The sequence below is a fragment of the Amaranthus tricolor genome, chromosome 10 (genome assembly GCF_026212465.1).
Source record: "Amaranthus tricolor cultivar Red isolate AtriRed21 chromosome 10, ASM2621246v1, whole genome shotgun sequence".
NCBI classification, from domain to species: domain Eukaryota; kingdom Viridiplantae; phylum Streptophyta; class Magnoliopsida; order Caryophyllales; family Amaranthaceae; genus Amaranthus; species Amaranthus tricolor.
This window is the reverse complement of record NC_080056.1, coordinates 17092865-17117448: the sequence shown is the minus strand read 5'-3', so window position 1 is coordinate 17117448 and position 24584 is coordinate 17092865. Positions and strand designations below refer to the sequence as shown.

The 24584-nt window shown below is 29.3% G+C and overlaps 2 protein-coding genes across 2 annotated transcripts; one reads left to right on the top strand and one right to left on the bottom strand.

Annotated features, from left to right (window-relative positions):
• The first annotated feature begins 9134 nt into the window (after nucleotides 1–9134).
• Nucleotides 9135–11217, top strand: LOC130826157 (uncharacterized). Its single transcript, XM_057691716.1, has 2 exons — nucleotides 9135–9485; nucleotides 10293–11217. Exons 1-2 carry the CDS (start codon nucleotides 9333–9335, stop codon nucleotides 10524–10526), a joined length of 387 nt encoding a protein of 128 aa, XP_057547699.1. The 5' UTR covers nucleotides 9135–9332; the 3' UTR covers nucleotides 10527–11217.
• A 10618-nt stretch (nucleotides 11218–21835) lies between these two features.
• On the bottom strand, nucleotides 21836–24286 carry LOC130826166 (60S ribosomal protein L24-like). The gene is made up of 5 exons (XM_057691729.1): nucleotides 24153–24286; nucleotides 23048–23123; nucleotides 22850–22951; nucleotides 22306–22454; nucleotides 21836–22218 (listed from the first exon to the last, which is right to left on the bottom strand). The coding sequence occupies exons 1-5, from the start codon at nucleotides 24161–24163 to the stop codon at nucleotides 22071–22073; spliced, it is 486 nt and encodes a 161-aa protein (XP_057547712.1). The 5' UTR covers nucleotides 24164–24286; the 3' UTR covers nucleotides 21836–22070.
• Nucleotides 24287–24584: the final 298 nt, after the last annotated feature.

Sequence of the window (24584 nt, the reverse complement as noted above, 5' to 3'; positions counted from 1 at the left end):
TCGAATCAGGGGCAGATTCGGACTGAATTGTCATCCCTATCTCACACCTCTATATACAAAGATCAACGACTTAGAATAAGTGATGTATCAATTGAGTAATATATTCATCAAATTGGACAATTAGTTATCTAAAATAATTTATTTGAGTAATATAAATATTGTATATCAAATATTAAATATTTTTATTATTGAATCTGGTCAAATTGCATAATTTAGGCTATTTAATTCAAAGTAACAAAAAAGGTGGAGTATTAGTTTTATTTATTATAATAGATCGAATTACGATAAGTTAACTTTGAATTACGATCGATTATTAATAGCCTATAAATTACTTTAGTTTAGAGTATTCAAGATCAATAATAAGTAATAACGTTGAGTTAATTGTCAATGATAGTCTATAACTATAAGATAGTTTGTATTAGTTTCATTCACTCCAATAGGTCTAGTTTCGAACATTATTAAGCTATAAATTAAATACAATCAATTATTAGTGTAATAGATTTATTAGTTTAAAGTATTCAAAGTCACTAATAAGTATAAATACATAATATCATATAAAATGGTTATGATTACTTGATTAATCTAATTCACTTTATTATAATAAGTTTCAATTATCAAACTTAGAAATACAATCGATTATTAGTGTAATCGAGTAATGTATATTCTAATAGCTTATACTCCCTCTAATTAAAAACAAATGTCTCATTGAAATTTGGTTTAATTCTCCCTCTAGTAATATATTCTAAATTTCTAATAAGTTAGTAACAAGCCTAAAAAGAATTCGAGAGAATTACTTTGAATTAGAGGTACTATTAGTTTAATCAATTATCAAAAGCAGCAACATGATGCATTGTTAAATAATAGTCTCATATATATATATATATATATATATATATATATATATATATATATATATATATATATATATATATATATATATATATATATATATATATATATATATATATATATATATATATATATATATATATATATATATATATGTATGTATATATATATATATATATATATATATATATATATATATATATATATATATATATATATATATATATATATATATATGTATGTATATATATATATATATATATATATATATATATATATATATATATATATATATATATGTATGTATATATATATATATATATGTATGTATATATATATATATATATATATATATATGTATATATATATATATGTATATATATATATATATATATATGTATGTATATATATGTATGTATATATATATATATATATATATATGTATGTATATATATATATATATATGTATGTATATATATATATATATATATATATATATATATGTATGTATATATATATATATATATATATATATATATATATATATATATATGTATGTATATATATATATATATATATATATATATATATATATATATATATATATATATATATATATATATATATATATATATATATATATATATATATATATATATGTATGTATAATATATTTATATATATATATATATATATATATATATATATATATATATATATATATATATATATATATATATATATATATATATATATATATATATATATATATATGTATATAAACTAAGTGAAATAAATTGATCAGCCATATCTAATAAAACAATCGGTAATTATTTTTTGTAAGTAAATGAGCATACATCAATTAAAAACCCGACTATTAACTTATTTCGATATTGACCCGATCAATAGTTGTCCGTAGCCGATAACTACTCGAAAAATAAAGCTCGAACCCGATTTGTGCCCAAAAAGTCCGAACTAATGTTAGACCGATGACAACTCGAACTCGATTGACACGCGACTTGAATTTTAACCGATAACAAACCAGTTTGTACCCGATAATGGAAACAATCGTTGTTAAACCGACCCGTAACTAACCGATCTGACCCAAGTATGACCCGTTGTCGCATACAACCGAAAATTGCCGATTCGAAATCCGATCGAGCCAAATTACACCCGTCCAAAACCGACCCGATGACCCAAATGAACACCTCTATTAAAGACTTTTACCAAAACAAGAAACTGATAAGTACCTTTCCAAATGCCGAAAAGAAGAAAACTTTATAACTCCACCAACTCTTTTTAAAAACAGATTATGGCTTTAGAGCAATGGGAAACTGTGAAGGAAACAATTACAACATATATAGGGCTTTCTCCTGCTACTTTTTTCACTGTAATTAATACACCCTCCTATTCATCTTATTTAATCCTATTTACTTTATGCACTCTATCCAATACACTTATTTAATACTTAATATATTTAATCATATATAATTAAAAGTTAGGGGTGTTCAAAATCGGATACCGAATCGACACGGATCCGGAAATCCGGGTACCCGCTTTTTCGGGTACCTAAAAATGTGACCCGGTTCCGACCCGATTAAATCGGGTATCCGGAATCCGGATACTCGATTTTGTTTATTTAAAAACTGTGTTTTTTTTCCTTTTTTTATATAAAATTCAGATTCTAAGTTGTTTACATAATAGATTTACCTAATTTAGAATTTTAGTGGATAGAAGTTGTTTACATGATAGATATACCTAATTTAGAATTTTACTTTTTTAAAATTGGAGTTAAATTAGGCAAAATATTTATGTAATTTATTTTAGCATTTTCATAGTAACTTAGAATTTGTTACATATAATTGAATGAAAAAGTGATGTATTTGATGAATAATTTTAAAATTTCAATATTTAATTTTTTCTTAGAAAAATCATGTATTCGATAAATTTAATCACGATAATATATACTTACATATTCTATGAAGTAATATTTTTATATATTCTATAATAATAAATCCGTGCATTGTACGGGTTTTTATACTAGTAATAAGATAAAACTAAGTAACGCAATATCTTTACTAACTAATTATTACTTTGGTGATCCTAACTAAATTCTAGTTATCAAGGATAATTTTAGTAAATTTACAATCTAATTGCCAATACCACATTATGAATAAATTAAATTCTTAAGCTGATCATCGGATGAGATATTTTATAAAACATGCTATCAATCTAATAATTACTGAAAACACTTATTTTGAAATACGTCGTTTGAAATATTATTTAAGGACAATAATAGAATATAATTTAACACATTACTTTGAATTTAACACATTTAATTTTTGTAGGGTAAAATGATTATAATATATTAATTATATCAGATATATTAAGAATAAGCATTTTAAAAAAAAATTTAAAAAAAAAAGAAAAAAAGAAAAAAAACCGGATACCGGGTACCCGGTTTTACTAAAATTGATATCCGGATCCAACCTGAATACCCGATTTATAAACCGGGTGCCTGGTCCGAAATACCTGATTTTGACAAATCGGGTTAATTATCCGATTTTGTAAACCGGATACCGGATAATCCGGGTCGAGTTTTGCAAACCGGATTTTTTCGAACACCCCTATTAAAAGTTATAAAAGTTGAAATTAATAAACTTTACATTAAAATGAATCAAATAAGAATCCACATAACTATGTATTAACTTATATATTAATAATAAGATTGATATATAAATAGTGTACCAAAAGTAAATGGAATACATATGTGAATAGGAGGGAGTATAAGTTTAGCTTTATACCATGTTTTCGGATTGTTTGGTTCATCTTCTCAACATCACCCGAGATCATATGGTGAAATTAGTGAAGAAGAGTTGACTTTTTAAATTTTGTTTTTTGGATTTTTTTAGGGTTTTTCTTTGTTTGAAGATACTAACGTTTGCCTAATTAAAGTATTTGATATTGAGATTTGTTGCTCGTATAAGGTTAATTAGCTATCTTTTGGGTGGGTGTTTTATCATTGAATGTCGACTCAACGAGAGAACGTTTGGCTGAATTTAAATTGTTGTTGATTGAGCAGGTTTGTTTGTATTCAAGTAGGCTCAAAGTTTATTGCTTTGCATAATTTTAGGCATAAGAAGTTCATACTCTTCATTATACTCAAATTAAGTACCTAATAACCATGTTGGATACTCAACATTTGGAAATCGGTAGGACATGTCAATTTTTAACACATCATTTTGGATTAGAAAATATTGAAATATTGTAACATTTGAAAAATTAATATTTTAAGACGAGTAAGTTTAAGAGAATTATCGGTGCGAGAATTATCTTAAATATACATGATGTGAAACATTCTCAATTTAATTTCTTCCCTCTTTTCCTTTTCTTTTATTTTGATTAAAATACCCACACCCTTTCTCCCTCTCTCACGTCGACAACCCAGAAGCCAAGAACATCTTCCCCTTCCACGACATTTCTCTTTGAACCTTCAAACCCGTATTTCTCTAAATTTCTTTGAAGAAAACGTTAATGGCTGCGGGCATGATCTGTTCTTCTTCCCTCTGATCTTCAAAGGACCTGCGTGCGAAATCAGTGAGTTCTTCTTCTTCCCTTCGTGATTTTCAAGGTAGATTATATATACTTCTACATTCTTGATTGTTTTGTATAAGTTAAGGCTAATTGATCTTTCATGCTCATTTCCCTCTGCATTCGAACCACAATGAGTGTAGAATCATCTGAAAATTTCCCTTCCTTGACCTTGAATTTTGCCGATTTGGGGAAGAAATCAGTGAGTTTTAGTCCTGTTGAATAAACATCAAATCCAAGCCGAAAATAAAGCTTTGAACCTGAATTTTTCCGTTTCTTGCTGCTGTAAACAGAAGGTAGTCCTTCTTGATTTCTTTCCTTGTTTTTCCTTAATAATCATGCTCTTATTAATATACTTTCCCTTGTATAATCTTTCATTTATGTATTAAACCCTAAATATTGTTGAATCTTGGAATGTGTATGAGTTAGTAGATGAGTCATTAAATTGGAAATTCATGGGAAATGTGCTATTAATGAGTTATGTGATGATTGATATGTGATTATAAGAGATTGTGATTGAGGAGTTTTGGGGAAGAATTCTAAAATTAAATGTAATTTGGATTTTATGATGTATAAATGGTAGATTGTGGAATAATGAAACAATTTGTTGGAATTATTAATTAGTACGTAATTTACAAAGATTAGAATATCGATAGGATGTTAGATGTAGAAAGATTATGGAAATTTGATATTCTTGAATATTAGGAGATTTTTGTGAAATTACTAATGGTGGATAAATCTTGTTGTTGTTATTAATCGAATAGTTGGGTAAATGTAAGTGTTGGATATAACCCTTGATTATATATGCATGGTTGTCCTTGAGAGTATCTAGGGTTTGTGTGGAAATTATTAGTTGAATGGATAAACTAGCTGAATCTTTCTTTTGGATAGCTTGTAAATCTTGTTTAGTTTCTTGGTTTTGAGTTTAGATGAACATGGAAGTGTTTGAATTGGAATACAAAGGGAATTGTGGAGACGTATAATCTTTACAAGAATATAAGCTAGACTAAAGCAAGGTTATTTTTTTTTGATGATATTGAGGATTGGAGTTAGGACTTGCACAATCTCTGAAAATGAGAAATATTAGAATAGAAGATGGAACTAAGATGCATTCTTAGGATGAGATGCAATGAGCTATATGAACCTAGTTGTAGTATCGTATACATTCTTATGATGCTATATTTGTTATGCTTCAGGAGGCGACATTATCAAGGAGCCCTTCTAGTGATCGCGGATCAGACTTAGCTTCTTGAAGCATTCTTTTGGTGAGCAGTAGCAGTCCCTTAAAGGGTCTAGCCAAACTACATTCTTGAAAATAAACTTTTTACTAAAGCTCTTTTGAATTGGAAACTGTTGAGACAACTGTTGTTGTGAATGCTTATGTTGATATTATGATATGGTCAAGGGATCGGACTTGCGAGCTGGTCATTGACGGAGTTGAGGAACATTGTTCCCTACTCCCTGTTTTTGAAGCGAATTGTCATTCAGATACTGACTAGCTTCATCCGAGAGTGACATAGCCTTAGAGCTATGGATGTTCCTCTCAACTAGACTCCTTGTGCGCACATAGATCTAGGAAACTGATGTTGCTTTTAAACCTATGATTTGAATTACTGTGTTTTGTTGTTTCGGATTTTTACTTCTTATTCAGTTTAATCTGACCTTCTGTTGTTTTCAACTTTTAGCTTGTCTACAAATCGGAACCAGTGGGGAATAATGGATTAGCGGAGGTCATTAGAGGTTACAAGGATGTATATTGAGCTGAACACTTAGGAATTCATAGTTTTGTATTAGGATCTTGGATAAATGTAAATTTGATTTGGGTGTGTTGGTTATATCGGACTTGTAGAGAATTGTATGATTATCTTGTGATTTCGTTAGATGTTTGTTTTGAGATTTAGCTGAGTTAGTCACGTAAAGAACTTGTGAGCCCCTTTGCTCATGTTTTGGATGGTGATTTAAGTTTCTTGGGAACAGATCCCGTGATGACCCTGTTTACCTAGTCAATGGTAAGTCAGGTTGTTACAAATATATCATTGAATAGTATAGTACAACCCTTACAAACAATCCCATTGTTGAGTTGCTTGGCCACGTAATGGAGACTGAGTAACATAGGCTACTATATTTTGGTGGCTTGGACTTGGTCACTACTCACTAGACTGGATTGGATAGTGTTAACTGGCTTTTATGATGTATGCTTGTGACTACAATAGAGAAGAATCTATTCCATCTTTTTGAGACATTTGAAATATCACAGAATATGCCATCTTTTGCTTTCTATCATACTTTCACTTGCTAGTTTACGTGGGAATGTTTCTTTTATTGATGTATCACATGGTGCTTATAAATGTGACCAGAATTGTTATAAAGTAACATTTTTGGATGAGGGCTACAAGAAATAGATTGATTTGGTAGTAGTATGGTTGTAATTATACCATTAAATGGGAATTATTTTCTTATGTTGTTAATTATGAAGTTTTCGGCTTCTGAGTCATAATGAAAATGGGATATGTGCTATTTGAGCGAATGTGCTGCAAATTTTATCACTAAATAAAAGATAACTTTCTATTATTTGCTTCTTGGAAAGTTCAAGATAATATGATAAAATTAGATAAATTAATAGAGTGCTTTTACTGTTGTCTTGTTTCTTAATCCCATGTTTCTGAAAAAGCCTATGCTATTATTGTTCATACTGCAAGGCTAGGCTGCATAAAATCTTCTCATCTTAACCCCTATTTAACATACTAGTAGCACTCATGTAGTGGTGATGCATCCATGTTCATTTTTCTTTTTCTTATTTAATCTAATACACTTAAAAGTTAAAATTATTGTAGCTTGTATCCATGTTGTATGTTCAACTAGTTTGATTGTCTCTGGGACTGATTTTGTGACTTATTTTCTGGTAATTTGTGATATTTTCAAGTGGCATCTGTTGCTAGTTAATAGCTTGTGTTATGGATTTCAATATTGGATAAGTATTGATTATGGAAGTTAAAATTGGTTCGCTTTCGTATATAAGTTGTATTATAAGTTAAGAATATTAAGCCTCCTCTTCAAGCTAACGTTAGATCACTGCCTTAGTTATTGGTTCGGTACAATAAGATTGTACACTTGATAGATCATACAAAATTGCATGCATCAGCAATATTGGGAGCAAGTTTCTCGATTCTTTTTTGTTTCTTTTGCTTGGTTTTTCTTACATTTCTATTTTATGAACAATTTCCTGCCGTAGTTGCTAATTATTGAAGTTATATTTTCTTAATCCAAATTAATGTGGTAATATCTTACTATTCACTAGGTTGCATTTAGTTTTGATGAGTTGTGAAAGAGTCAGGCTAGTAAATTGAATGACTAACTGCATCTTAAAAGTTGCAATGCCTTTATTTTCCCATCTTTAGTAACGGTATATTGAAATGTACCTTCTTATATATCCAATATATCACGTGTTAATAGTGCATAGAAATTTTCCTTCTTCTATGCCTTATGCTATGAAGGACTTGTGAGATGTACTTTGAATGTTTACTCTTATCTACCTAAAGGCAATGCGGAATTGTATGTATTAATTTGGTGTAATGCAATGAAAATTTCCGCTAACATTTGGAACCTTTTTCTACCATTTCAGGATGTTATATGGTCTAGGTTTCCTTTATGCATTATTTGCTGGTAAAGACGCGAGCTGAGCTCTAGCCAAGATGTCTTTTGAGGATAAGGATTAGGCTAGAGACATTTATGGCCTTGGTCCATTTGAGCTCGAGGCATTATCAGGATTGGAAATACAAATTCATGAGCCAGTATGTGAAGGTCAGAGTTATTAAGTCGGGGTACCAATTACCGAGGCATCTGCTCCTAACAAAACCAATGAAGCAGCTAAAGTAATTGATAAAGAGGTCCCTAAGCTGGCAAAAGGCGACCCATCAGAAAAGCCAACTATAGAGACTGAGGAAACATTTTCTACTAAGGTCAAGAAAAAGGAAGAATAGTCTCACTAGTTGCTACCAGTTTTAGAAAAACCAGTTTCTAAGAAGCATAAAAGGAACATTAGGGTGTTTAGGAATATGATAATAATGTTTTACAGAATGCAGTAATAATTTGAAATTTATTCATATATAAGCTTGTTTACTTGAAACGTGGTGTTGTAAAAGAACATCCATATAACTGGATTCCATTAAATAAGTTATAAGGAAATAAAGATGATATCATTACTTCTCTTCTTTCAGTGGCACCAATGAAATGACATGTGACAGTAAATTAGGGATTGGGTTTAAACTTAACAATGTGTTTGGAAAATATTTAAGAAATGCAAGGGAAGATTAATGCCTTTTTCATACAATCTTTTAAACATGTACTTTCAATTTTCTTTCTTCTATTTTTTATCTCTAGATAATGAAAATCACTTTCTTTCTATCCCCATATTTCCCGACTTTTAACCTTGCATGCTCTTAGGAATTAGGAGTACATCATAAAAAGTATTCCTTTTGGCCTTATCAATTAGCACAATATTTAATTATCTTATTAATTTTACAGTGTTTTCTTTTTAGTGTTTTCTTTTTTGTATTGTTTCTGCCATTTTTATTCTAATTTGATCTAAATACTTGTATTATGTATTATCTTTACAATCATTTTCACTAAACTTCACTAAAATACAAATAGTAGATGGAGTAGACGAGTAGTAGTGAAAATTTTAATTATACAAATTAGTCAAGATGTACGAACGGAACTCATTCAAACCCTAAATAACCCAAACCCAAACCCAAACCCAAACCCAAAATCAGATTACCAATGCCCAAATCCTAAATTCCCAATTAACAAACCCTAAATCCGACGAATTGAACAACCGCTTCCTGCCACTTTCGTTCAATTTTGGGAAGGAATTGAAGTGAATAAAGAGTGAAATGGGTCCAATACGAGTGAAATGCAGGTGCGGGGAAAAGAATTGCAAAGAATGGGCAATCATAGAATTACAAGGTGTTATTGAAGCTCAACCTCACCTCCAGAATAATCTCCAAAACCTCGAAATCGGCCGTCTTTGCCGTCCTCCTTCTCAGGTACTCTTTAAGCTTTAACACATTGTTGGGTCTCATATATTTTTGGTGTGTTGTATGCTTTTAGATCAGATTTATTCCCTTCTCTAAAATATTTAAGACTTACCAATGTTGATCTTCAGGTTTTAGAAATAAGTTAAAATGTCATTTACTTTTGTACAAATTTTTAGAAGTTTAACAAAATGTGAGTTGGTCATAAAAATTACAAAAAATTAAGAAATTATAATAAATACAATGGAGAATTGTAGAAATAATCTAGAAAAATCAAAAATTTTACTTAGAATAATTTTTTTTTTTGTTAAAAACTACTTACAACATTTATTTTATTGTCAGAACTTTTATCATGGGGTAATAAGTCTAAATTCTTTGTGTCAATTATAATTTCATGTATTCAACCAAATAAAGAGAAAACAATTCCTATGAATTTGTCCAATGAATTAACTTTCAAGAAAATAGAAATTTCCACTGAATTTAACTCCTATGTCTACCAAACGAGCTCTAAGCATAACTTCATGTGTACCACATTACCATAAATGTTTAATTTCTGTACAATTAAAGTGATTTAATTTAATTTTCATTGAGGAATGTGATAGAATACATATTGAGATAGTAATATGATACACAGAAGGTATGTTAATTAAGAATTATACATCTGATTAATCACAGTTGAATATTATAATGATATTTATTTGCAATTAAAGTGATTTTTCTGCATATTAGACCTGTTTTTCTTACATTAACAAGAATCAAAATCCAATTTTAATTATGATTCCGTGTAAAGTCAGTAAAAGATATGTTTTGTGGGTACAGGAGATATACACGTTTACAATAGGATACCACGAATTAACAGGATCAAAGATTACACTGAAGAAGCCATTTTTGGTGTTGAAGAAAGTGAAACATTCTGAACCTGATGGAGATCAAAACATAAGCTCCTCAAAATCGTCGGTCAATGTTGAATTGGACGTGGTCGGAATCATTAGGCAGAAGATTATGTTCAAGACTCGGCCCAAAGCTCTCATAACCAGCAGCAAGAAGCTATGAAGCTATGCATATATATTCGGGTGTTCGAGCACGATATTTTGGGTCAAGCTATTTTCGGGTGTTAGGTAATGTATATATCTTGCCAATCTGAATAATTTTAATATGAATTTGGTTTTCATGGGTCAAATTTGAACAACTTTATGCATAGATAATGCAACTATGTTAAGTGGTACCAAATATGAGGATAGGTTCATATTGTTGAAATGGGTTGCAGATTGTGTATTGAAATGCATCGTCTTCAAGGGAATGTCTTTGGCTTGATTTTATTTTATTTTTACACTCTTGCATATATTACTTTACAGGAAGCCATTCGGTTTACTTGAGTATATGTTGAATTCAAATCCAATCTTAGAAATCTACTATCTTGAATCTCTAAATTTTAACTTTAAATTAATTTTGGTTTTGATAGATTATATAATATATAGATAGAAATGGCTATAGTTTGGTTCTAAATAGTTCAAGTTTGAATACGCCATCAATTTACTTAAAAATAAATTTTAATTTCAATTTGAATTGCACGATCGGTTCCGATTCAAGCCCATTGAGTTGTGAACAAGTATTGATTTGACTGAACTTTTTTCGATTCGAGTCGAATTAAGGATCAGTTTATGACCAGTTTAAGGTTTGATTCGTTGCTGAATAATTTTGGTTAATTTTAAATTTTTTTTTGTAAACATTAACCATATTGACCCATAAAATATAATTACAAAATAATAATAAATTAATTATTGTATAAAATTAAATGATTAATGTAATTCCAAATGTCTTCAATTGTTTTACAAAATTACAAATAATGCATAAGTTATATATGAAAAAAACACGTAATTACAAATTTGTTTATATGTTCTTCAAATATTACATTAACATTAAAATAAAAAATAAAATAATATGACAAAATTATGATTTTTGACCAAAGTATGGTTTGCGGTCCGATCTGGTCTGAAAAATTTAAAAATCGAGACCAGACCGTAAATCGTAATTTGATTTGAAAAAACCAGACCAGACCATTTAAACCGTAGACTAGACCAAATACTAAAATTCCAGTTTAGTTTACGGTTTAAACTAAACTTTGTTCAGCCCTACTCATATGCATACCCACCTAAATTTTTCGTGGTCACCACATAACACCCCGCCAATGGCGGGTAAAATTTTCATGCCCACCTTGCCTACTTGGGTGTGCGTTCAAATCCATCGCCACTCGCTATGGGCAATTAAGTATACCTATGATGGGTATACTCACCTTATACTCGCCTCACATTCACTCTAAGTTCGCGTTATGTACTTCATAAATCCTTACAAATTAATTATAAATCTAATTTTGTTTAAACCGTAATAAATTTAAATTTATATTCTTAATTTTAAGTTAATAATTTTTTATAAAAATACACAAAAATAATATATATTTGTACCTTGTAGGGGTGGTGGGTGATGGTGGTGTAAGAAAAGGGTGGGCGGTGGTAGCACAGTAGTAGGTTCTTCAACATGTTTTTCTATTTTGTTTTATTGTTTTTCTTTCTTTTAAGATGAAGTTTTTTCTTTCTTAAAGTATATTATGTTTTAAAATTATTTTTTGTAAAATCATTCATCTCTATTTTAAAGTATTTTAATTTTTAGTTTTCAAATTACATGAATGACAACGTGTTACATGGTGTTTTTATGAGGCAACATGTTTAACAATTAAGATATCATTCAGACCATCAACAGATATAATCATATGCAATTAGTCTCTTGAGAGACTGTCTATTTGAAAGACGTATTTTAAGTCTAGCCCATTAAAGAGTAATGTCTACTTATCGTATTCTTAATCTCTACTTATATTATCCTTAATGTTTACTTTGCATATCCTTAATGCCTACTTTTAATATCTTAAATGTATATTTACAAAATTCTTAATGTCTACTTATAATATTTTTTACAAAATATATAATGAACTGGCCTAATTAGAAATGACCTTTCAAAAAGACCCTCTCTCACGAAAACTTGTAAATGACACATAGGATAGGTTTTTATAGAATAAATAAAAGATTAGACCATTACACAAATGACAACATGATACGTAATCTTTTAATGTGCAACTTGTTTAACAGATAAGAGGTTAGAAAATATAGTGATGTAAAAATGAGGATAAATAAAAATTTAGACCATTAAAAATAACCACCTAAAGTTTGAAATTTTCTAATAACTCATTTGTTCCCTAGAATTGAAATTATCCTTATTATCAATTACTTGTCCAATCACATCTATCTATTAAGTGGGTAAATGTTTTTAACATTTTAAATTGAGCATTCAGATCACATGGATACATGATTTTAGTCCCTCTTTTAAAATCTTTGTTATGAATCTGATGTAGTGTGGAAAATACAGCTACGATTAATAAAGGTTAAATATTGTAGTATTAAAAACCCCAAAAAAAACCAAATAATTGAGATGGGTGTTTTAAATGGTGATGAGGCCATGCTTGATGATAAAAGTGTGAAAAGTGAGGACGAAAGAGATGAACAAATTAAAATGGTGAAGAGGCCATGATGGAAGGGAAGAAATCAGATGAAGAAACGAAAGAGATGAAAAAAATAATTAAAAATAGTGAAGAGACCATGGTTGAGGGGTGAAGAGGCCAACCATGGATAAGGAGGAAATCAGATGAAGAAAGCAAGGAGAGGAAGAAGGTAATTGGTAGTCCAGGTTACGAAACCTAGAAGAATATCTTTAAAAACAAATCTAGTTAAAAATTTGAAATCTTTTAAAGATAAATCAAAATTAAAACCTTTAAAATTAAAAGAGAGAAATTTCGTACTTATAGAATTAAATTTTCCAAATTACTAACGATGATATATACATTAAAATTCAAAGATAACCATGCTTGGTTATAAACCTAGAATTTTACAATGTTATTGATGGTCATCATTAATTTCTTTCCGTTGAAAATAATTAATAGTCGTTGAAAAGTTAAGTTTGCGAAATAAAGCTAAATATTACATAAAAAAATCAATAATGATAATTTAATATAGGAAAAATTATAAGAAACTACTTAATGTAAAGATTTATTTGCAAAAACTTACCTTATGTTTACTTTTTTGCAAAAAAATACCTAATGCGATATATTTAATTCTTTGTAAATAACTATCACTTAACTGAAAATGTTAGTTGACCGTTAAATTTAATGGTTTGACCGACATTTAAAAAGTTAGAAAAAAAAAAAGAATGACACATGTTATATTAGGATTAGGTAGTTTTTTTTTTCTAATGACTAATTTTCTCAAACCGGTCAAACCCTCGAACTTATGTTTGAAACTACCTAATTTGATATATTTCTTTACAATTACTAAATTTTAACCAACTTATGTTTCAAAAATAGAAAAAAAAGTACTCCCTCCTATTCACCTTAGGTGTCGCATTTACTTTTGAGACACTATTTATTTATTACTTTTAAATTGCATTTTATTATTAATCTATAAGTTAAAACATAGTCATGTAGGATCTTATTTGATTCGTTTTGATGTAAAGATTATTAATATCAACTTTTTATAATTTCTAATTATACAAAACTCGATATATTAAGAATTGAATAAGTGCATTGGATAAAGTGCATAAAGTAAATAGAACACTTAAGATGAATAGGAGGGAGTATTAAATATTATAACACCGTAGTACATGACCCTATAAATATTTATAATAAAAAAGCAATACAAATAATAATGTTTTTTTGTGTTGGAAAAAAAATTATATCAGCAGTTAACAAAAATTATTTTATTTATTATGTTAAAATAATACTCTTGTTTTTCTCAAATAGAATTTACGAATTTTAGTGTCAAACTTGGACTATAATTTCTTATCGATCTATATGAAAAAACATATTTATAGGGAATCTCGATAGATTCGTTTCAATATATACTTCTAAATATCAACTTTTTAAAATTTTTAAATATTCACAATTAAAATTATTTTACTTTAAAATTTACATTAAGATCCGCAAAAAGGTGAGGAAAAATAAACTTTGAATTAACTAATACTATTGGATAAAAAAGAGCTAAATAACCTAATACAAGAGTTACTGAAACAGTCGTATTATTAGGAGATTTCATTAGTCGTTTTTAGCGCCTAATTTTTCTTATATATTTGTTCGTTACTAATTATAATTTAATTAGTGATGGTAGTAATTTGAAAAATCTCTACGATGATTAGAAACTTGTTAATTCGTAACATGATTATGAATCGTGACAAGTAACGTGAACTTTGGAGTTTAAACTTAAAGTTGAGCAACTACCCATAACAGTTCGAAAAAAAAAATTTTTAATTTATTACCCAAGCATATTATGTAACGATGATGGGAGTAAATTAAATATTTCACACATATATATACAAGTGATTTTTAAACATGAAGTACAAGTTACATAACTTGTTACATGTACAACAATTTTTACCCAAACCTTAAACTATCTTAGATAAACCTTTCTTACACCATATTAGACCAAATTGGGGACATAAATCACCTCAAACCAGCCCCAAAACAGCAGCCCCTAGCTGTCATACTAGCCCTCTTTTAGCCCCAAAACTCACTTGCACACTCCACCAAACTCTCTACCCAAAGCCCCTATTGTTCTTACCCAAAAACACCATCATAACAAGCATGCAAACATAATAAATCAATACATATTTGCTGTCCATATTTTCAGCTCCATCAAACTCCTTATTTCATTCATAAGCAAAGCTAAAGTTCAATCTTACAATTCCTAGCAAAAACACCTTATTTTCTCATCAAATCTTCTTCAAAAATCCATCTAAAACTTCTGAAAATTTATGTTTATAAACTCAAATCTCCCATAAAAATAATCTTCATCTTAAGAGCTTTCCATAGACACCAAACTTGAAGAAATCCACCAAGTATAGAGTAAGTTATGTTCATTTCTTTATTCCACTAGTTTTGCTAAAACTTGTTCATGTAAAATATTTTTTTACATAAACTAAGATCATTATAAAATGAGTATTTTATCTCTAAACTAAGAAAATCATCACTTATAAATCTATAAAAATAGGCCATAATAGAAAGTAAGAAGATGTATTTCCACAAACATATAAAGTTTGTTACTTAAAGGATTCAAATAAAATTATGGGACTTAACTAAGTATGTTGCTCAACATAATAAGTATACTCCAAATATATTAAAATCATCACAAGTATTAGTCTAACAACTCTAACTTGGAAAAATTAAGTGCATGTTAGAAATCCAAAATTATTATTGATTTTTGGATGAATGCAATATGTTTAGTTGAAGAATTGGAGTTGAGACTTGAAGGGCAAGGACCCGAAGTTAGAACCGCTTCTAAGAACGCATAGGAGCTTACGGAATAATTATATAGGCTTGGAGTCGAGGTATGTCACATGGGGTGATTTTTAAAGGATTTAAGAACAAGTTGGGAAAGTTAGTGTATAAACTTTTTTAAAAAAAAAAATAAAATTTCCAAAGAGAAGTTCTTAAATCTTGAAAAATGATGTCAAAATGATAAATTTGAGTATGGAATAATTTATTACATACATTATTATTGTGGGCATCATGCATGTTGATTTTATAAATTATTGTATGTTCAAAGGCATTTTTAACACTACTTTGTGAAAGTTATTGTGATGGAAATGATTATATGAATTTGAAAATATTTGAAATTCATTTTAAAAGAAATTTTCAATAGCTATATGTTAAGAAAAATTTCTTGGATACTTTTTGTTGAGATTATTCGTTAAATTGATATTGTAATGAATTTTAAGGTGTTAAATACTCTTATTATAAAACATGGTATTAGATGAACTCTTCATCATCAAAAATAATTAATAAAAACATATTATAATGTCTCCAACAAGATTTGGCCAGAATATATTTAGTTTGGAATTTTTTTTATTATTTTTGAATAATCGTTAAATTGTTTAACTGTAAATTGTAAAATGGTAAAATATAAAATAATTACCAAACAAAGACATATGGACTTGAAATTTTTATCACATACTCATATAGACAGTAGGTAAAATTGGTAAAAGTTTGGGAAGGTTTCATTGACATTTAAGGACCTTAATAATTTTTACTCGGTTATTAATAATTGGTAAGTTTGAAAACGGTAAAATATAAAATAAATACTAAATAACGTCGTTTGGACATGAAAATTTTATGAGACACTTATATAAACAGTAGATACATGTTCAAAAATTTATATGGATTTTCGTGACCATATATGGACTTAAATAAATTTTATTCGGTTTATTGGTAAAATAACGATATTAATTATTAAAAATAGCCCACATGATTTTTAATGGTTATTTAAAATTTTGTACCCCTTGCTTCTGGAATATCATATAATTTTTATAATATTTTATATGGACTCAATTAATTTTAAACCTATTTTATTCTATTTATCGATAAAATATCTATACAAAATAATAAAACATCATACATGAGTTTTATAAGTTCAAATAGCCCAATAAACATGTTATATGACTTCTGGAACTTTGGTTTATTTTATAAAATAAATTATTAATTATTTACTAATTTATCAAATTAATAGACAATGTTTATTTATTAAAAAGTGTAATATTGTTGATTAAATTTTGGTAAAAATAGACCTATATAAAAAAATTTATAATTACATTAATAACCTACTGCCTCATAGTATAAATTAAGTTTAAATTAGATGGTTTATAAATTTTATGGATTTAAGACACCATTTAAATAACGGTAAATACCCAAATTGTCGAAAATAATTGTAAGATCGTTATAAATTCGCATAACCAATTATAATCTGATGGGACAACCTTAAATTCATTTTAAATAAGGTATTATAATGACTTGATTAATTTGGGCCTTGTTGGAGAATTAATATGTACTTTGTAAATCAATTATCGATTTTATTGCCGGCAAAACTATCTCGTATTTAAGAAAATAGTGTTTTATGAAATCTTTTGTCGTAATGATTTTATAGACTTATGAATCATATTCTAGTTGTTTTGAATGAATTTCAAAACACTTTTAAGTTAAAACTCTTTTAAGTTATATTTACTTTAAGAAGGATTGAAACGAAACATTTTAGTGGTTTCCTTAATAAAAAAATTACATTGAACTTTAATTACTTTTTGTTAGGATGCATTTCCATACATGCTAGTGATGCCCCAATATAATACAAAGGTTATGTTTAATGATATGATTATGCTAAGCATGTTTTACCCATGTGGGAAATATTATGATTTGATTTTGCTAAGTCGCAAATAAAGTATGTTTTGCTATGTGCAAATAAAAGATGTTTATCATATTGAAAAATTTGATACTTTTGACTTTCAAATGCTATTAAAATTACAAGATATATACTATGTACAAAAAAATGTTTTAGCCTAAATGGCGGGTACATATGCCACAGAAAATGTTGTGTGCATGATTAAACGGCTCACCAATGCTGAGCGCGTATTGTTCACAATACCATTGTGTTACACTTGCCGGACATGTCGCGGACGGTAGACCGACTACCAAACGAGTCACAGGATGACTCACAGAGTACCCATGTAAACTTATGATATGAGTTTGAAATTGATTTGGATCTATTGAGATCTTATGATTTATGATGAAAAATGAGAATTTGAAATTACTATAGAGCCATTGAACTGGATTTGAATCATAATATGATTTATCAAATGAAAAAGCATATTTCAAAATGAATTTACTCATTAAAAAAAAAAGATTCTAATAACTTGTTTGACGGACACCAGTGTGTTTATACTCAGCCTTTTTGCTGATACTATGCTTTGTATGTTTTTCCAATGGTTTTGTTTTTAGAGTAAACCCCTATGGCACCTCGACGGAGAATGGATATGCGAGTGGAAGTTGAACCCGAGTTGGAGTATGACTCCCCTTTTGTTTAGATCTCTTTATTGTATTTGAGAGACTATTAGTTTAGATTTAGACTATTTTAAGGATGTAATTTGAACTTTAGATTTATTTCGATTTGGTTGTAATTTTCCTATATTTTGGACAGTTAAGACTTCCGTAATATTGCTTGGATATTGGTTTGATCTTTAAGTAACCCCTTAATTGTGTTGGAAAAAGTAAGCTTCCGCTTGTTTAATACTAAATTCCAGTTAGTGTTTGCCTTCATAATTCGAGGCAGTTACAGTAACCACTGTAAATCCTACGAGATCATCTCTTGTTTTAATAGATGTACTTAATTTGTCATCTATTGTCAAACAACAATAACATCTACAACAATATTATTCCACATTGTCAGCCATTATTAATTAATCATCTCTTATATAAATGGAATATTCTACATGGTAGGCATGAACTTTTGTAAAAGGTCAGTGATAGCAAATCTTTAAAAAAAATTCTACAAAATAGCATTGTACTTTTAGAATTCAAGTTGTAATATTATGAACCATAAACGTTTGATTTTTTATCATCTTGAAAATTTTCCTTTTTTCCCTTGTCTTCTTCTTCATCTATTTTCTCCATCTTCATCCAATTTTATTAAGAATTGAAGAACTAACAACACAACCTACACTTGCTATCTAATTACTTTGAGTCTAATATTAAAAAATGAGTTATAAATCTAATTCTTCATAGTTTATCTAACTGTCACAATCGTAATAGGATTTAGAGTTGAAGAGAGTTAGAATTATATTTTCATTTACGCCTTAAAGTCTAAGAATACTTTCAAGATCTTGAGCTAACCTTCAAAGAAAAATTTTTAAACGGGCATACTCATTACTCTCTATTCACCCCGCTCTCTTAGAGAGTATTCGATCTCCTATCAACCTTCACTATCCTTGAAAATGGGGATGGTAATGGGTTGGACTCGGCTCAAATTTTTCGCCTTCCAACTTTGCTTCGGATTAAACTCGGATTATGTTTTTCGGTCCAATTTCACTTGAAGAGATTATGCATACTCTAACTTTAATCCGACTCGGGCTCTCGGACCTCCGATGGGGATCGGATTAATATCGACCTTTATTCTTATCAGTATTATACTAATGATTTAAGGATATTCTATATGGTAAGCACCAACTATAGCAAAAAGCGAGTGGTAGCAATTCTTAAAATTTTTTCCATAAAATAGCACTCAACTCTTGGAAAATTAACTACAGTAACATATGGAGGTAAAAACGTTTAATATCCGTTAAGTTTTGGTAAAAGTTATAAATGCCCCTAATAAATACCAAATTTTTTGGCTTTGATAAACCTCTTACAAGATGCGTTGTTTAATTTAACAAAGATCATTGTTACTGTATCTACTTGGTGCGTTTGTTTTACTAAATCATTGATTAGTGTATATTTTCTTATGTTTGTCAATTCATAAAAATAACAGAAAAAAGGAAACAAGTAAGTATATTTGTATTTTTTGAATAATAACAAAGTTTTTAAATATTAATGAGTTTTAAATGTTCTTTTCAATAAAAATGGCTAAAGAATATACTTAAGCAATTACAACTTATTATTTGAATCATTCGATTCTATGATCGGATTCTAAGAATTGCTTTCGATTTGAGTTAAATTTACGCTTTTAACAACTTTGGCTATAATTCACTTGATCTCTCTTTTAATATTCAATTCGGAGTCGGATGTTGAGTCGAGTCAGAGTTGGAGTTGGAGTATCAGATTTTTTATGAAGTCCAACTTCGATCCGTCTCTGAATCAGACTTGGACTATGTAATCGGATTCGGAGTCTAGTGAGAGTAGGGGATCGAACCACAAGAACAAGGGATGCTAGACTCTAAGCTTAATGTAGGAAGGTTTATATGAAAGGTTGGTTGGGTGCTAAATTATACTAATGACAATAAAAACAGGGCAAGACTAAAAAACGATATAAAAAATTGAAAGACAATCGGGGATAGATTAGGTCTACCCTAAGAAGGTCAATTTGGACAAAGGATGAGTTAGATCAAGGAAGACCAAAAAATAACCAATTATGACTCAAGATAACGAGAGGAATTTGGTGACCCTATAAGTCACTCGAATGACATATAACCGCCCTATGTCTCCCAAGGAGTAGTAGGACAAGATTCGTAAATAGTGTCAACAAACAAGCATCATTAACCTCAAACCCTAATCCTATACAATGAAGAACAAGACCATACCAGAGCTTCAATAACCAAAACCCCTAAGAAACTAGTTACTCATATTCAAACTAACTAGGACAAAAGCTATGAACAAAGCAATAGATTAAAACATGAAGAACTTGAATAAAGTCAACAAGAAAGTAATAACGAAAGCAATAACTATACTAACAAAGCATAATATGAAGAAGAACAATAATGAAAACAATGAAATCAAACAAAGCAATAAATGAAAGCAATAAAGAAGTAGAAGCTTACATAAATTGAAGTGCTTGAATGATAGGAAAGCTTTAATCCAAAACAATATTTGAAATGAAAGACTAAAAAACTTGAATGTAGAGATTTAAAATAAAAAAATAAAAGCTTAAATGTAAAGCATAAATCTATACTAGGGTATAAACTAAAAAAAATAAAAAATAAAGGGTTTGATGTCCTACTGCTGGTGACAATAGGCATAGGGATTTCTTCAGAAATTAGGGTATAAATAGCCTCTAAACAACGAGGGTTTGAATGCCCAATATGGCCCTAAGAATTTGTTTGCAAAGGCAAGAACAACGTAAAACCACACGTAATATGCATAATAACGATTAAAAACGCGAGACATGACAATAAAATAGAGTCATAAAGTGCTCGACAACGAGCACATTAGAGTCTGATACTATTTTCTCGGACTCAAATCGAATTTAATTTCTCAGATCGGGTCTATTCAGAGGTGGATTCGAACTGTATTGTCATTCCTATTGGAAGATGTACCAAATGATTATTAGCTAAGGAGTACAATTTAACGAGAGTCGCCGAACCAAACTTAAAAATTGCATTTTGAGAAAATGCCTATTACTCACTCGAAGCATTGTGCATTAGTTTAGTGTTGTTGGATTTTACCAAATATTACATGCCGTTTTATTTGCCTAATTTTTCCATTTCAATTTCTTATATAAATAATTAACTGATAGCAACAATTAAGAAAGACTTCAAATTTTAAGTGTATTACATTTTTATATTGGTCTTATTATTTCTTACGTATTTATATTTATAAGAATGTTTTTATTAATTGAACCACTTATGAACTAAGTAAATTATATAATGTATTTCTATATCATACAAATGTTGCATTAATGTTAAAATTTGATGCAACATCATAAGAATAATAAAATAAAATCTTAACCTGATGCACCTTTCTAATGTGGCTCCACAATATTCAAAGATTAAACTGGGAAGGCAAAAAAAAAAAGTATCCAAAGAATTTGCTATTAGCTGCAAAAAAGCAGCAATAATTTGTAGCACAAAATAAAACACAGATTTAGATGGACTAAAAGATATAAATCTTTCACAACAGAAACAAATCTCAAAATTCATAGATATCAATAGCAAATATGAAACGTTTAATTCCAAACATATTCAAACACAAAACTGCACTTTCCTCTTTGAACGACTGCAAAGCTAATGCTAGATGAGATGAGCAGTTCATCGTTTTCCACCTCCACCTCCAAGCTTGGGACCCTTGGGTGCTGCACCCTTTGTTTTTCCAGTAACCTTCTGTGCCTTGGCGGTCACCTCAGCCTTCTTTGCCCTCTTCTCATCCTTAGTTTTCTTTATCCTTTCTTTAATTTCACTGCAATTCAAAATCGGTCAAGCAAGAACCATAAAATGACATTATCAATCAATGTCATTTAAATAAATAAGGTAGGTGTAAATTTACCGAAGAGCAGCCTCCCTTGCAGCATCTCTGACTTCTGGCTTCTCGCTTCTCTTCTTTTGAATCACCTCCAATGTAGCACCAACGATCGACCTAGAGTATGGCTTCTTGGTTGTTCTTCTCCTCTTCTTCACCGCTTCAGCAGATATATCCTGCAAATGAACAAAAATTTAAACATCATTAGCGATCCTAGTTACATCATTGACAATGATTTAGAAATGGGTTATAGACATTTAAATTTATATACTATCTGATAAGTTTCAAAGAGTTTGCACAGAAGAAACAACTAAAAATATAAATCCAACATCAATTGGTCCTTCTCCTTTATTTTCAGAAATGACAATTATGTACAAACAGGATCATGGTTATTCAGTTAAAATAAGATGACAAGAAAGTTCATTCTTTAGTCAAATTAGATAAATCTAACATAACGACATGGAATTTCTATAACTCCAATATTCGTAACAAAACGTAGCATGCAGGAGTGAAACTATGACATTTAAGCATAAATGACGAAGAAATTCATTATCAACAAACAGAAACCAACCTTCTTGTGCTGCTTCCGGTACACAGCAGTCCAGCAAAGCTTAGATGGCTTGAGTCGATTGTGGAAATACCTCTTGCATTTAGAGTTAGCAAAGAGGAAGACCTTCAAATGAAAACATCACATCACATCATTAGTAAGTTTTTGAAAAATATTTGTTGTAAACCAGGACAAATATGTAACAAAGGCAACTTTGCTTACCTGAGAGTCCCCACGAACAAACCTGATACCTTTTCCAGGGTATATCTTTGCACCACTGAAACGGCATACCTCGAGCCTGCCATGCAAAGAGGAATCAACAACATGAATCTCAATAAAGAAAGCACTATATCTTCACAACAAGCCGTACCAAATTTTTGAAAAATATTACAATGCAACACCAAGTTCTCATTGGCAGTTATATTAAAACAAATTCAATCAACATCAAAATTGAAAGTATTACTTCCTCTATCCCGGTGAAAATGCACGGATTTTCATTTAATTTTACACACATTGCACTATTTCTTCTCTTTCATCTCATCCATTTTTATCCCTCTGACTATAAATTTATATTCCATCATCCAATGAAAAGTGCAATTTAATAGGAAGAAAGTAAAAGCTCAATTCTAGGATCAAGCCATTATTTTGAATCATATGCCTCGAACATCAAGCAAATGCATTCACCTTGATCCCCAATCCCTTAACTCTCATGAGTTTACCCTCTAAATATATCTCAAGGCAATAGAAAACCTATAGTATATTGTAAAAGTTACGCATACTCGTACAAATTAACTGAAAGGCTGAACAGTAAATTTAGTCCAAACGGAATCAGTTACATCTTAAAATCAAGTTCTATAAAAGCTTAGCATGATCGAAGAAATACAAGAAAATCTTTACCTCAAAAACCCTAGAGTAGTCTAAAGCTAATTACTCAATTGCCCATTTTAGCACAAATGACTACAAAAATAAAAGTTAAATCATCGATTTCTATATACCACAACAAAGCTATCTCATTTCAACATTAATTGCCACCAACAAATAATAACTTCATCATTATTCCCTTTAAAATTGCAACTTTACTTCTCAAAGATCTTAATTCACCACATTTCAAAATGTATCGAACATCGTACATTGTTGTTAAATCATCATCAATAACATAATCGTTCTTCAAATTATTAATAGGAAATTTGAAGACAGAAACCCTAAAAAAAACTACAAATTCATCATCAAAATTAAATCAAACAAACATCAAACAGAAATCGATTATATAGAGTATACATAATGAAATATGAACAACAAAAGAAAGAGGGAAGCGAGAGAAAGTTACTTGACAACCATGGTTGATTTGGAAGCTGGCGATACTGGTTCTGAGGAATAGAGAGAAACCCTAAACGATAAGATTATAAAGATGAAACCCTAACCCTCTATTGGGCTCCTATTGTTTTGGGCTTTGGGTCACGCTTTAATGTATGATATGTATACTCAATACACAAATTTTCATTCACACTGATCCTTTATTTACACTAATTATTTATTGAGGTTGTCTCACCGTAAGATGACTTCGATTGAGTCAGCCAAAACTATTTAGAAAAATATTGCTTGTTGTACAAGTGTGAATTCACATTTTATGATTTTTGTAATAATTTTATACTAATGGGCTGCTTGAATAGACTCGTCTTACGGTGAGACGATCTCATACAAAACTTGTTGATTCATTTAAGATGGTTTAATGGTGTGATAGAATTATACTACTCCCTCC